A 15,203-nucleotide genomic window follows, 5' to 3' on the forward strand; every position below is an offset into this window, starting at 1 on the left:
TTGGAGTCATGTTTTTGTCAGATCTTTCCCAAAAAGCTTGTCTCTTTTTCCACCTGGATCGACCACACTCGCTGGGCTCGGAACACGTGGGCTATGGCCGCCATCTTCATCCTCGCCACGGCTGACATCCTGGATATGGTGAGTTTCATTAGCCGAAGACCAAAGGTGTGTTTTTGTGGATGGACTTGAAGAATGACACGGAGGTGACGCAGCTTTTTGCCCAGCTGGAGGCTCCTAAAAAGCCCAACAGAACAATGGCTGAGCACCGCTGCACGGAGGCTTTGAGCAATAATTACAACAATAGTTCCAGGCTCAAGGTTCTGTGTTTCTCTTCTGTCTAGCTGAGTTGCTTGCCTCAAGTCCCAGACTCGAGCATCCCTACAGTGTCCCCGCCCCCCTCCTCCTCCTTGTCTGGTCCTGATGGTTGCCTGGACAACCCCAAATATTACAGCTACATTGCTGTGCTGGCACTGATGGCCACCACCATGCTGGTTCAAGTCAGTCACATGGTCAAACTCACATTGATGCTGCTCATCACCGTGGCAACAGGCATCGTTAACATCTACAGCTGGAGGGACGTCTTCGACCGCTACGACAGGACCCGATTCCAGGACTACAGGTAAGCCAAAAAGAAAGGTGTCTTCCATGCATATAATACATTATTACAACTCCTCTCTTCATTTAAAATATATATATGTGTATTACCCCCCATGAGCAAAGTGAGGAGGGGCATGCAACTTTCATGGTTACATATTAGACTGAGACTTCTTCAGGTGGTTGGGTTTGTTTGTAGAACCGGTCTCACTAGTGTTTCACGCAATAACCAGGACTGAAGTTGTGACTTTCGCGATTTACACAAATGTGTTTTCGTTTCCATGGTTGCAACTGGAGCTTGAGTGAATAAATCAGGGCATAATTCAAAAACGGTTTATGTATATGTGTCCTTGAAAGGTGTAACCTGCTGGACCTCCGTGAAGCAGACCCCCCCTTGTCATTCAAAATATATTGTGCCGTAAAAATGTTCTTTTGTGCTGTTGCGGCTTTAAAAGAATTTTAAAAAATACATTTTCTGACCTGTGACATCCTCAGTGCCCCCCTATCCAAATATCTTCAAACTTGTCCTAAATGCTGGTAAAAGAAGCATTTGCACTATTATGGTTTTAATGTTTTTACCATTTTATTTATTCAAACACACAACGATATTAATGCCTTCAATGGTTTCATGAAAGTGTCCGTCATGTTGAAAAACAGTAAGTACAACATGAGCTGAGACTTTAGTTTGAGGCCTGAGTAAACTTATGCTTGTCTGAACCTTGTGTAAACCTGACTGTGTATACACACATTTAACAGGTCAAGTGTGTGTGTGTGTGTGTGTGTATACAATTAAATGGATGGTGTACCATGACATACCTGTGCAGGTGTGGAAGTGTCTAGGAGAGGAAGCTGCAGAGTTTTTAACGGGTTGTTGAATACAATCCTAGAGGAAGAAGATGAAGAGGAACGGAGGAGAAGAGTTCTGGTGTTCTTCAAGAAGAAGGGAGACAAACAGAGTTGTAGAAACTACAGGAGGATAAAGCTGATGAGATACGATGAGGTTATGGGAAAAGGTGTTTGAGGCTAGACTAAGGACAGAAGTGAGTATTTGTGAGCAGCAGTATGTCTTTATGCCGAGGAAGAGTACCACAGACGCAACGTTAGCGTTGAGGCTAGCAATGGAGAAGTACAGGGAAGGTCAGGAGGAGCTGCATTGTCTTTGTAGATCTAGAGAAAGCCTAGGACAGGGTGCCCAGAGGAACTGTGGTACTGCATGAGGTACTGTGGTACTGCATGAGGTACTGTAGTACTGTATGAGGTACTGTGGTACTGCATGAGGACGTCTGGAGTGGCAGAGAAGTATGTCAGAGTAGTTCAGGACATGTAGTACAGCAGTGAGTGTGCAGCAGGAGTAACAGGAGTTTAGTGTAGAGGTGGGATGCACCAGGGATCAGCTCTGAGCCCCTTTTTGTTGCCATGGTGATGGATAGACTAACAGATGAGGTGAGACAGGAAGCTCCTCTGAATATGATGTTTGGCTGTGAAATGAACATCACTCTTTTGAAAAGCTTTGTATCCAAATGAAAACCTAAAAGAAAGTCACAGAATTATTGTTACAGCCCTCCACTTAGTACTAAACGGCTCAGAGAGGGGGGGGGCAGCTGCACGGCGGTACTTGCTGGTTGTCTTTCTTAATATGGCGGTGGGGGGTCCGTGTGTTTGCTACGGGGGCTTGGCTGTGAATGCGTGCCGTTTGTCCTCTCTGCAGGCCGACCCCGGTGCCCTCCAGGGTCACCATGACCGTGATGATCTCCATCATGATGGCCAGCTTCTATTATTTCTCCCGACATGTGAGTGACTGTGATATTTCCCTGTGCATGAACAACACACACTGGATCCCAGCTTAAAATCACACGCATTCAAAGGGGAGACTTTTATTTATTGTATTGATGTTTATGATCATGTAATAGTTTGCTATACAAAGAAACGATACATTTATACCACATTTAGGTGCTATATTAAAGCCAGACAAACCTGCTCTGGTATCTCAGTGGGGGGGGGGTCACTCAGGCGAACCTGCTCTGGTATCTCAGTGGGGGGGGGGTCACTCAGGCGAACCTGCTCTGGTATCTCAGTGGGGGGGGGGTCACTCAGGCGAACCTGCTCTGGTATCTCAGTGGGGGGGGGGTCACTCAGACGAACCTGCTCTGGTATCTCAGTGGGGGGGGGGTCACTCAGACGAACCTGCTCTGGTATCTCAGTGGGGGGGGGGTCACTCAGGCGAACCTGCTCTGGTATCTCAGGGGGGGGGGGGGGTCACTCAGACGAACCTGCTCTGGTATCTCAGTGGGGGGGGGGTCACTCAGACGAACCTGCTCTGGTATCTCAGGGGGGGGGGGGGTCACTCAGACGAACCTGCTCTGGTATCTCAGTGGGGGGGGGGTCACTCAGACGAACCTGCTCTGGTATCTCAGTGGGGGGGGGGGGTCACTCAGACGAACCTGCTCTGGTATCTCAGTGGGGGGGGGGTCACTCAGACGAACCTGCTCTGGTATCTCAGTGGGGGGGGGGGGTCACTCAGACGAACCTGCTCTGGTATCTCAGTGGGGGGGGGGTCACTCAGACGAACCTGCTCTGGTATCTCAGTGGGGGGGGGGGTCACTCAGACGAACCTGCTCTGGTATCTCAGTGGGGGGGGGGTCACTCAGACGAACCTGCTCTGGTATCTCAGTGGGGGGGGGGGGTCACTCAGACGAACCTGCTCTGGTATCTCAGTGGGGGGGGGGGGTCACTCAGACGAACCTGCTCTGGTATCTCAGTGGGGGGGGGGTCACTCAGACGAACCTGCTCTGGTATCTCAGGGGGGGGGGGGGGGGGGCTCACCCACATGTTCCGACTGCGACTGGGTCCGGGCGGATTGAAGCAAGTAAAGGTGCGTTCCAGTTGTACTCGTAAAAGCATGCGGTCACGTGATCGGATCAATCAAGTTATGCCCCTGATTGATTTTAACTTGATCTTTATTTGTGTAAGTGGCTGATGTTTTCATGATAATTATATCTATATATTTAACCCATTCAGTGCCGACCATTTTCAGCGCAGCCATCCCCCGCGAGTAACATTTGCCCTCATTTTGACCAATATTTCAAGACCCACAGAATTCTGTGTACTATGACTGTGTACACACCTAACCTACCAAAGTAAAGTAAAGTTTCTTCTTTCATTAGGAAAACAAAGTGTGTTCCTACGATTTCCCATTCTCGAGTTAATGGCCATTAAGAGAAAACGAGCTTTTTTTGAGAAACATTTCTTTAACTTTGACTCTAATATCTTTTGCTTTAGTGACACATCAAAGATCTCAAAAGTTGTTTACTTCTCGAAAACAATAACAACAACACAAGAAAGAGCTTTTGATGTTGTAATAACACATTTATTTAAAAACTAGAAAAGTACTCAGAGAGCACAGACCTCCCCCCTCTTAACCGGATCTACACCGTCCACACGGTGATCTGGATCAGCACCAGGAGGTTCTAGATTGTTCTGGTATCTTTAAACACCAACATGAAACGTCAACGTGGATCAGAGCAGATGTTTATTTTTAACTGATTCTTGACATTTATAGAACTTGTCGTCCGGGTGTCCGCTTACACCTGGTTGACCTTGTTAACCCGAGCGACGTTACAGCCGGGATGACTGTTTGGCTCATTCCGAGGTTCAGGCAGAACCGACTCGACCCAATGTGGCCCGGCCCCCCGGCCCCCCGGCCCCCTCCACAGTAAAACAGAAGAATCAACTGGACCTGTTCAAGTTTGATTGAAGACGTCTCCCCTTCAGAGCGACTGGTCGGGGGTCCAGCTGCTGATGCAAAGCTCGAACAGGAACATTTACCGTGATCCCCACACACTTTGCTTTGAGATGCCAGCATACATTTGAGGTTCGAGCGCGCTTCCAGTTGCTGACACTAGGTGGCCGAGTACTGCGAGCGCTCCTAGCGCTTCACTCATTCAGTGATTTTTGCTGTATTTTTTAAATGTTATTTATAATAAGATGGCTGCCGCTGCATGTGGAGGTACTGCAGGCAGGAGCAAAATTCGGACAAAACCTGAAATCTACCGCACAGATACAGGGAAAGTGATTGTGGAAGATGAGTTTTTAAACTTTCTTTTTATCAAGATCAAAACTGTGAAACAGGATGAGATTATTTTGATGGCTGTGGACCATTTTGGATCAGAATGGATTGCAAACTCCACCAAACTGCTTTTTGAACTGTGCCCAGGTACTACTCGCAGGCTTGTGGCTCACACTGGGCCGCAAAAAGACTCAAAGAATGTCAGGAATTGCCTTAAGCTTCTCAACGAAGTTGGTGAAAATGTTCCTCGGTTTGTTTCCCACCATCTTGATGAACTACCACCTGTGACTTTTAATAGCCTTGATGTTTCCTGTTTGCTTGGGAAGATTGAACAACTGGATGCAGATATTACCACCATGAAACAAGCGGTGTCTCTGCAGACAAACATTTGTAACGATCTGCAGATTGTCACCGCAGACATAAACCACCGTCTGGCTGTAAATGAGCAGTCTAGCACAAATCTGCAGAGAGGGCCTGTTTTCCAAACTGACGACTCTGGAACAAGTCAGAAAGTGACCAGCGAGGAAGACTCAAGCCAGAAGGTGGAGAGTTCTGCCTCGGGCCTGGGTAGGCCAACCAGCGCTGCAAAGGGAGTCCCTCATGTGACGTGGAGTGACGTGGCAGCTACTCCACCCTGGAACCTGGCCCAAGGCAAGAGGAGCAACAACCGTCAAAAAAGCTTCAGTAAAGACCAAACCTCGCCCGAATACTCCAAATGGGAAGAAAACCGGTGGCATTGTTGGGACTGGTACTGGTGGAGACATCCAAGTCATAAAATCTAAGCTGGTGAGTGTATTTGCAACACAATATTCACCTGATTTAGACCGTGAGACCTTGACTAGCTACATGAAAGATAAACTTGGGCGTGATGATACCTGTCAAAAGATAGAAACTGTCCAAAACTGGTTCAGTTCATTTAAAATAACTGCAGAGTGCAAAGAAGTGGGTGAAATGCACAATCCAGAGCTGTGGCCTGAAGGCACTTTTGTGAGGCGATTCTATGAGACACGCAAACCCGGCTGGAGACATAATAGATCCAATATTCAGCCGAAATGAAACTTTAGCTTAATCCAAATATACAACTGGTCCTCCGTTATTCCTCGTTTCGTGTGCCAAGGTGAGACTTCAGTCCCTCCAAGCCAGGACTCAGTCCGGAGATCGATACAGTTCTACCTGCTGGTGCAAGATGGTATCCATTTCTGCCGGTCCTCCCCGGATTGATCCCTGAGCTCTTTGCCCAGGTCCTTGATTCAAGACACCACACGGTCCCCCAGAGCACCGAAGAGCACTTTTAGATCCATGGTCAATTTATCCAGGACTTTGAAAGCCACAGTCTTGGAGACTTTCCGGTACACCAGGGCAGCTCCCGTCCCGATTAGCAGATGCCCCGCCCCCACCAATAAGCCAAACGGCCAAATATCTTCAGTGTCCTCTACAGATAGGACCGTGAGGCAGACCACTCTCCATTTCTCCAGGGATGGTGTAGCCTGCTGCGTGGGTCCCGTCTGGACAGGTGGCCCCCCCCGGAGTCCCATGCTTGGGTGAAAAGATTTGATCAATCGCACTAAGAGACCCGTTAATCAATTCCATGATTTAGTAGACCAGAGCTCAGCACGCAGCGGGTCCTGGAAAGCAGACAGGCGAGACGAAACAAAGAATGCAAGCAGGGACAAAAGGAGCAGAGAGGAAAAAAAGAACGTCTGCTCTCGTCAAAGACCGAGAGCAGATTAGAGGTGGACTGGTGTATTGCAATTAAGGTTGTGCATGATATGAATGTTTTTATCATTTTAAATGTTTATATCCCATATGACTGCTATAAAAATGAAGATGAATATATGACTAGATTGGCATTTTTAAACTCATATATTAAGGAATGCACATATGCAAATATATTTGTGACGGGTGATTTGAATGAATCTCTTTGGTCAGCACTTGACGCAGTTCTGTCATGACAGTAAACTGGTTCTTTCCAGCATGAAGCTCCTGCCTGTAGATAGTTATACTTACATCAGTGAAGCATGGCACACAACATCCTGCCTGGATCATATCATCTGTACTGCCGATGCCCATGAAAGTCTGGAAATAGTGGAAATTATGTATGGGTTGACTACTACTGATCACTTACCTGTCTCTGTGACGATAAATGTTGAGAACTTACCTGTCTGAAGCGGTTCAACAGAAGATGGCGCCAACAGGGTCAAAATTAATTGGACTAAACTATCAAAAGAGGATGCCCTGTTTTATTGTGGGAAGACAGATGCTCTCTTAAGGGAAGTCCAGCTACCCATGGATGCTGTTTTATGTTCAAATATTAACTGTGATGATATCACTCACTGTAATGACCTATGTGAAATGTACGATAGTATAGTGAGTGCTATATATGAGGCCAGTAGACCTCTACACACTCACCCCAGAAAGGCTGGAGCAAGTATGTAGCTGACCATCAAGAAGCCGCTAATACAGCTCATAGGGCCTGGGTTATAGCTGGTAGACCCAGACAGGGGCCAGACTTCGGGCGTAAGAAACATACTCATGCTAGATATAAATATGCAGTGCGCTTTGTTGGGAAGCATGAGCAAGCCTTAAGAGCTCATTCTATGGCTGAAAGCTTGCTGGGTAACAATGTCACTGAGTTCTGGAAAGAAGTAAAAGCTATAAATAGGGCCAAAGCAGTACTGCCATGCCACATTGAGGGTGTATCTGGTGCGGACAACATAGCAGAGCGTGGAGGCAGCACTATGCAGCTCTGTTTAATTGTATTAAAAGTGAGCCCTATTGTGTTGGAAAGTTAAATGAGGAAGTGATTCATTTTGCTCCCGACGAGGTTTATCATGCTGTAGAGCAGCTAGCTGATAACAAAGCTAGTAGCTAGGATAACATCACTGCAGAGCATCTTAAGTTAGCCAGCCCCAGAGTAGCAGCACTGCTGTCCATCTGCCTCACAGGGCTGATGACACATGGTATACTGCCTGAAACCATGGAAACCATGCTGACAGGGACATTAGTGCCTGTCATTAAGGACAAGGCAGGTAAAATAGGAAGTTTGGACGACTACAGACCCATCGCCTTAGCCAGTACTCTTTCTAAGGTGTTAGAAGAGATGTTACTAGATCGACTAAGTGAGTTCATCAACACCACAGACAATCAGTTTGGTTTTAAATCTAAGCACAGCACAGATCTATGTATCTCTGCCTTGAAAGAAGCTGTTGAATCCTACAGAAGGCAGGGCTCTACAATGATCAAAGGGTTTATTGATGCTTCCAAGGCATTTGACAGGGTGAATCACCATAACCTGTTTACTGAACTCAAGCTTAGGGGTGTGCCTGGATGCATCGTACGTATCCCGGTTTACTGGTATGCCAAACAACATATGCAGGTTAAATGGGGAAATAACCTATCCTCAATGGAGTACGGCAGGGGGGGCTTCTGTCTCCAGCCCCGTTTAACCTTTACATGGATAACCTGTCCAAGCAGTTGGGGAAGTGTAAGACAGGTTGTCTGATCGGGGACACTCGGTTAAACCATCTGATGTACGCAGACGACTTGGCAATTATGTCCCCAGTACTGTTGGGTTCCAGCAGCTGTTGGGTGTATGCTCCGAGTATGGGGTTGAGTTTGATGTACAGTACAATGCAAAAAAAAGTGTGGTGTTGATATGTAGGACCAAGGAGGATCAGAAGCTGCACTTTCCAATGTTTTACCTGTCGGGGCAATCCCTCTGTGTACCTACCTGTGTGAAATACCTCGGGCACATCATAACAGACAAGATGGAGGACGATGCTGACATGTGTAGGCAGAGACGGAGGTGAACATGCTAGTCCGTAAATTCCTTTATTGTTCTGAGGATGTGAAAGTGAGCTTGTTTCGGGCTTCCTGCACGCCTCTGTACACGGCCCCATGATGGGTCCGCTACGAGAAGGGGACCCTGCAAAAACTCCAGGGAGCATATAATGACTGCCTGAGGATAGTGCTGAGGAAGCCCAGGAGCAGCGGTGCTAGAAAGCTCTTTTGTGACCCAGGACTGAGCTCTCTACGGGCCCTCTAGAGGAACCTGATGCTTAAGTTCATGTCCCGACTTGATGGGTCCTGAAACAGGTGCAGCTCGGTCAGATATCAATCGTATCCATGGAAACGTTGGTGCTGGTGTCTGTTAAGACGCTCCTGAATAAGATGATGTTTTGTTGTGTTTTTGTGTTGTATGTTTTTACTATTGGGTCTAGAGCCTGTAATAAAGTTTATAAATATAATAAGTGATTGAAATAAAGTGTATAAATATAATAAGTGATAGATCCAAAGAAAGCGAGTGGTGAGGATGGCAGTGAGAAGAATAAAGAGGCATGATGATGATGTATGTATGCAGTACAGGACATATGTATGCAGTACAGGACATATGTATGCAGTACAGGACATATGTATGCAGTACAGGACATATGTATGCAGTACAGGACATATGTTTGCAGTACAGGACATATGTATGCAGTACAGGACATATGTATGCAGTACAGGACATATGTATGCAGTACAGAACATATGTATGCAGTACAGGACATATGTATGCAGTACAGGACATATGTTTGCAGTACAGGACATATGTATGCAGTACAGGACATATGTTTGCAGTACAGGACATATGTTTGCAGTACAGGACATATGTATGCAGTACAGGACATATGTTTGCAGTACAGGACATATGTATGCAGTACAGAACATATGTATGCAGTACAGGACATATGTTTGCAGTACAGGACATATGTATGCAGTACAGGACATATGTTTGCAGTACAGGACATATGTTTGCAGTACAGGACATATGTATGCAGTACAGGACATATGTATGCAGTACAGGACATATGTATGCAGTACAGGACATATGTTTGCAGTACAGGACATATGTTTGCAGTACAGGACATATGTATGCAGTACAGGACATATGTTTGCAGTACAGGACATATGTATGCAGTACAGAACATATGTATGCAGTACAGGACATATGTTTGCAGTACAGGACATATGTATGCAGTACAGGACATATGTTTGCAGTACAGGACATATGTTTGCAGTACAGGACATATGTATGCAGTACAGGACATATGTATGCAGTACAGGACATATGTATGCAGTACAGGACATATGTATGCAGTACAGGACATATGTTTGCAGTACAGGACATATGTATGCAGTACAGGACATATGTTTGCAGTACAGGACATGTTTGCAGTACAGGACATATGTTTGCAGTACAGGACATATGTTTGCAGTACAGGACATATGTTTGCAGTACAGGACATATGTTTGCAGTACAGGACATATGTATGCAGTACAGGACATATGTTTGCAGTACAGGACATATGTTTGCAGTACAGGACATATGTATGCAGTACAGGACATATGTTTGCAGTACAGGACATATGTATGCAGTACAGAACATATGTATGCAGTACAGGACATATGTTTGCAGTACAGGACATATGTATGCAGTACAGGACATATGTTTGCAGTACAGGACATATGTTTGCAGTACAGGACATATGTATGCAGTACAGGACATATGTATGCAGTACAGGACATATGTATGCAGTACAGGACATATGTATGCAGTACAGGACATATGTATGCAGTACAGGACATATGTATGCAGTACAGGACATATGTTTGCAGTACAGGACATATGTTTGCAGTACAGGACATATGTATGCAGTACAGGACATATGTTTGCAGTACAGGACATATGTTTGCAGTACAGGACATATGTATGCAGTACAGGACATATGTTTGCAGTACAGGACATATGTATGCAGTACAGGACATATGTTTGCAGTACAGGACATATGTATGCAGTACAGGACATATGTATGCAGTACAGGACATATGTATGCAGTACAGGACATATGTTTGCAGTACAGGACATATGTATGCAGTACAGGACATATGTATGCAGTACAGGACATATGTTTGCAGTACAGGACATATGTATGCAGTACAGGACATATGTATGCAGTACAGGACATATGTTTGCAGTACAGGACATATGTTTGCAGTACAGGACATATGTATGCAGTACAGGACATATGTATGCAGTACAGTGGTGACTGCTGTGTCAGTTACTGGTGATAAGTAGCTGATTCTGAACAATAGATGAAGGTATTCTAGCGAATATTTAGTCAATGAAATCTACACACAGTAGTACATATTTCACCACTTTTTGGGGGGACATTTCAGTCTTAGGGCAACCTGATAGTTGATATATGGATCGTTATTTTCATTACTTTCCATCAGATCTGGAGTTAGGCTGTGGCACAGAGTAAGACCTATCTACGAGTATTTCATATTTCCTGTTGTACTAGTCCAAGTCCAAAGTGAACAAAGTACTTTATTTATTACTTGAATGTTCAATCTACGCCACAGAAGTGCTCTGTTTAAGAGTTAAATGTTGACATAACATTTACAATAAAAAATAAGGGACATCCTGGATCCGCTTCTTCACTCCTTTAATAAAAAAAAATGATTTGGGAAGTATTGGATCTGGACTCGGTATCGGTTCAAAATCAAATGATTGGGACTCGGGGCCAAAGAAACCTGATGTATGAAAGTATGATGATGATGTAAATGTATGCGTAAGGTACAATTATGGTATAAAGTGTCTACGTACCGTCCAACTCTCGCTGCCTCTCTCCACACGGCACGCCGCCGTTAACCGCTACCGTCTGTCTCAAAGTTCATCTCATAATAAAACCACATTTTACATTACAGTAATACTGCATATCATTAATTTATCATTTTGTATGTGTGTTTAAAAAAGTTTTTTTCCATTGTTATTAGCGTTGATTTGTGTTTTTATATGGACGGAACGGTTTAAATTATTTTCAGTCATTTTATATGGGAAAAAATTGATTTGGCATACGAGTGATTTGAGTTACGACTCCGGTCCAGGAACAAATTATACTTGTATGTAAAGATATTACTGTATATGTGTGTGTATTTATGTGAATATACCTATATACACTCCCGTTCAAAGGTTTGGGCTCACCCAGACAAAGGAAGGTCAGTTTCATAGCTTCTCTAAGCAGCTAAACGGTTTCCAGCTGTGCTAACATGCTTGCAGGGTTTTCTACTCCTCCATCAGCCTTGACGCAACGAGCAAACACGTTGTAGCATCAGAACCCTGCAGTGATGCTTGCTGGGAGTGGGCCTCTATGCACCTCTGTAGATGTTGCACCAAGAACCAGACATCTGCAGCTACAATAGTCATTTAACCACATTAGCCATGTATCGAGAGTATTTCTGATTCGGTTCAAGTTAGCATTGAAAAAAACGGTGCTTTTCTTTAAAAAATAGGGGAATGTCTAACTGATTCCTAGCTTTTGAACAGTAGTGTGTATATGTGTATATAAATGCAGCAGCATCAGTAATCCTCGAGACGTTTGGCTACAAAATGAGCAGGCACAGAAGGGGATTGTCAATAACAGCAGGGCAGCCGCCGGAGACTGCACGGCCAGAGTTTGCATCATAAATCAAGGTGTCACTGTTTGATACTTTGCTGCCGGAAGTCTTGAACCCATGGACAGCAACAGCTCTCTGGACTTCATATTCTCAGTGGCCTCTCCAGATTCCACCCTTGAACTGGACTCTAGGCCTTTTGTCTGCTCCTTGCAAATGAAGTAGCGAGGACATTATACACACCTGCCCATTGCAACAGCTGAGTAGCCTTAAAATGTGGAAGGCACCTAAAGACGCTTAAATTAAAGGTCAAAGTCTGCACGTCAAGCACGACGTCATGGTTTCATTTCAAGTCTATTGTGGCGTTGCACAGAGCTGCATGCTGAAAATTGTGTTATGTCCAAATATTTATGGACCTGACATTTATATATTAATGAATTAATTAATACCTTAACATATGAGTATAACTAGTTCCAGGACCGAACTCGTAACTCAAATCACTCGTATGTCAAATCAACTTTTCACTTATAAAATAACTGAAAACTATTTAATCTGTTCCGGCGTCTAAAAACACCCGAATCAACGCTAGTAACAATGGAAAAAACATGTTTCACTGCAGTATAGATACACACACACAATGATATCATAACTTGTATACAGTATTACTGTAACATAAAATGTGGTTTTATTATGAGATTAACTTCGAGACAGACGGTAGCGACTAACCACGGTGAGCAGTGAGGGGGAGGGAGGGGGTGGAGTTGGATAGTACGTAGACACATTATACAGTAATTGTACCTTACAGGTACTCTTACATAAACTTAGACATAATAGTTAGGCCTTTATAGCATCCTTCTATTTTAAGATTGTACTTATTGTCGATGTACTGGCAGGTTTGTGCGTGTCTCTGAGCACTGGTATGTTAAAGCACTCGTATGTCGAGGTATTACTATATATATATATATATGTGTGTGTGTGTGTGTGTGTGTGTGTATAAACATAAGTGGAACCTCAGTTCACGGATTTAATCCGTTCTTTGACTCCATTCTTAGCCCGAAACGTTCATCAACTGAAATGTCCCTCCCATTAAAATGAATGTAAATCCAGTTTATCCGATTTCCAACCCCAGAAACACTTGTTTAAAACATGTTAATGAGTTAAAGTGTGTGTGTGTGGGGGGGGGGTCGGAAGTGCGGTTAGCAGGAGCTAACATAGCATTGCCAGTTTCTCCCTTGTGCCGGTCTCAAGCCCAGATAAATGCAGAGAGTTGCATCAGGAATGGCATCCGGAGTAAAAATTGCCAAATCTAACGTGCGAATCAACGTAGATAAGAAAGTCATACCGGATCGAGACCCGGGTTAACCGTTGTTAACCCACGAGACGCTGCTGGAAATTGGATTAATGTGGGCTAAAGATAAAGATGAAGAAGAGGAGGAAGACGAGTGCATCAGCAGCGAGAGAAGAGGGAATGGAAGGAGCTGCATTGTGTCTTTGTAGATCTAGAGAAAGCCAAGGACAGGGTGTTCAGAGAGGAACTGTAGTACTGCATGAGGTACTGTGGTACTGCATGAGGTACTGTGGTACTGCATGAGGTACTGTGGTACTGCATGAGGACGTCTGGAGTGGCAGAGAAGTATGTCAGAGTACTTCAGGACATGTAGGACAGCAGTGAAGTATGCAGTAGGAGTAACAGGAGTTTAGTGTAGAGGTGGGATGCACCAGGGATCAGCTCTGAGCCCCTTTTTGTTGCCATGGTGATGGATAGACTAACAGATGAGGTGAGACAGGAAGTGACCAGGTTGGACAGGATTAGAAATGAGACAATAAGAGGGACAGTGAAGGTTAGACGTTTTGGAGACAAGGTCAGAGAGACCAGACTTTGATGGTTTGGACATGTCCAGAGGAGAGACAGGGACTATATTGGTTGAAGGATGCTGAGGATGGAACTGCCAGGGAACAGGACTAGAGGACGACCCAGGAGAAGAGACATGGACGTAGTGAGGGAGGACATGAGAGTGGCTGGTGTTGGGGAGGACGATGCAAAGGACAGGGCTAGAGGACGACCCAGGAGAAGATACATGGACGTAGTGAGGGAGGACATGAGAGTGGCTGGAGTTGGGGAGGACGATGCAAAGGACAGGGCTAGAGGACGACCCAGGAGAAGAGACATGGACGTAGTGAGGGAGGACATGAGAGTGGCTGGTGTTGGGGAGGACGATGCAAAGGACAGGGCTAGAGGACGACCCAGGAGAAGAGACATGGATGTAGTGAGGGAGGACATGAGAGTGGCTGGTGTTGGGGAGGACGATGCAAAGGACAGGGCTAGAGGACGACCCAGGAGAAGAGACATGGACGTAGTGAGGGAGGACATGAGAGTGGCTGGTGTTGGGGAGGACGATGCAAAGGACAGGACTAGAGGACGACCCAGGAGAAGAGACATGGACGTAGTGAGGGAGGACATGAGAGTGGCTGGTGTTGGGGAGGACGATGCAAAGGACAGGACTAGAGGACGACCCAGGAGAAGAGACATGGACGTAGTGAGGGAGGACATGAGAGTGGCTGGTGTTGGGAGGACGATGCAAAGGACAGGGTGAAGTGGAGAAGGTTGGGTTGCTGTGGTGACCCCTGACGGGACAAGCCGAAAGTCCAGTAGTAGTAGTACTGTGTGGTGAAAAAATGGAAAGGAATTAACCTTAATAATAATTATAGAAACCACAGTACTTATACTTTCATACTAACAGTAATTGTATGATTTGCCTTGGTTGTGGAGGAGGAAGAATCCCCCTTCGACTACGCTTAGGCTTCTTAGCCCCGCGACAAGGAGCTGTTTCAACTTTATTGGGAGCCATAATGAGTGAAAATGTAATAATAAGAAACAAGGTGGCTTGGTGGCGTAGTGGGTAGCGCTGTCACTAAATAAGGCTGCTGTCTGTGTGGAGTTTGTATGGAACATACATCTATTCAGACGTACATGTATAGAACATCCCCGCGTCTACGTGGGTTTTTCTGGATTCTCTGGTTTCCTCCAAAAACATGCTTTAGGTGAATTGGTCACTCCAAAGTTTTCTGTCGTGTGTGTGTGTCTGTGTGTGTGTGTGTGTGTGTG

General features: G+C 45.3%; 1 protein-coding gene across 1 annotated transcript in view; it reads left to right on the forward strand.

The window, feature by feature from the left end:
- The window catches only part of LOC137917849 (adenylate cyclase type 3-like), a 64,855-nt gene that overhangs the window by 32,615 nt on the left and 17,037 nt on the right, over positions 1-15,203 (forward strand). Inside the window, exons 12-14 of the mRNA XM_068760588.1 lie at positions 22-138; positions 342-619; positions 2,303-2,384. Of these exons, the coding sequence (XP_068616689.1) occupies positions 22-138; positions 342-619; positions 2,303-2,384 (477 nt within the window). The remainder of the gene's footprint in view (positions 1-21; positions 139-341; positions 620-2,302; positions 2,385-15,203) is intronic.

The sequence above is a fragment of the Brachionichthys hirsutus genome, chromosome 3, assembly GCF_040956055.1.
Source record: "Brachionichthys hirsutus isolate HB-005 chromosome 3, CSIRO-AGI_Bhir_v1, whole genome shotgun sequence".
Lineage (NCBI taxonomy): Eukaryota > Metazoa > Chordata > Actinopteri > Lophiiformes > Brachionichthyidae > Brachionichthys > Brachionichthys hirsutus.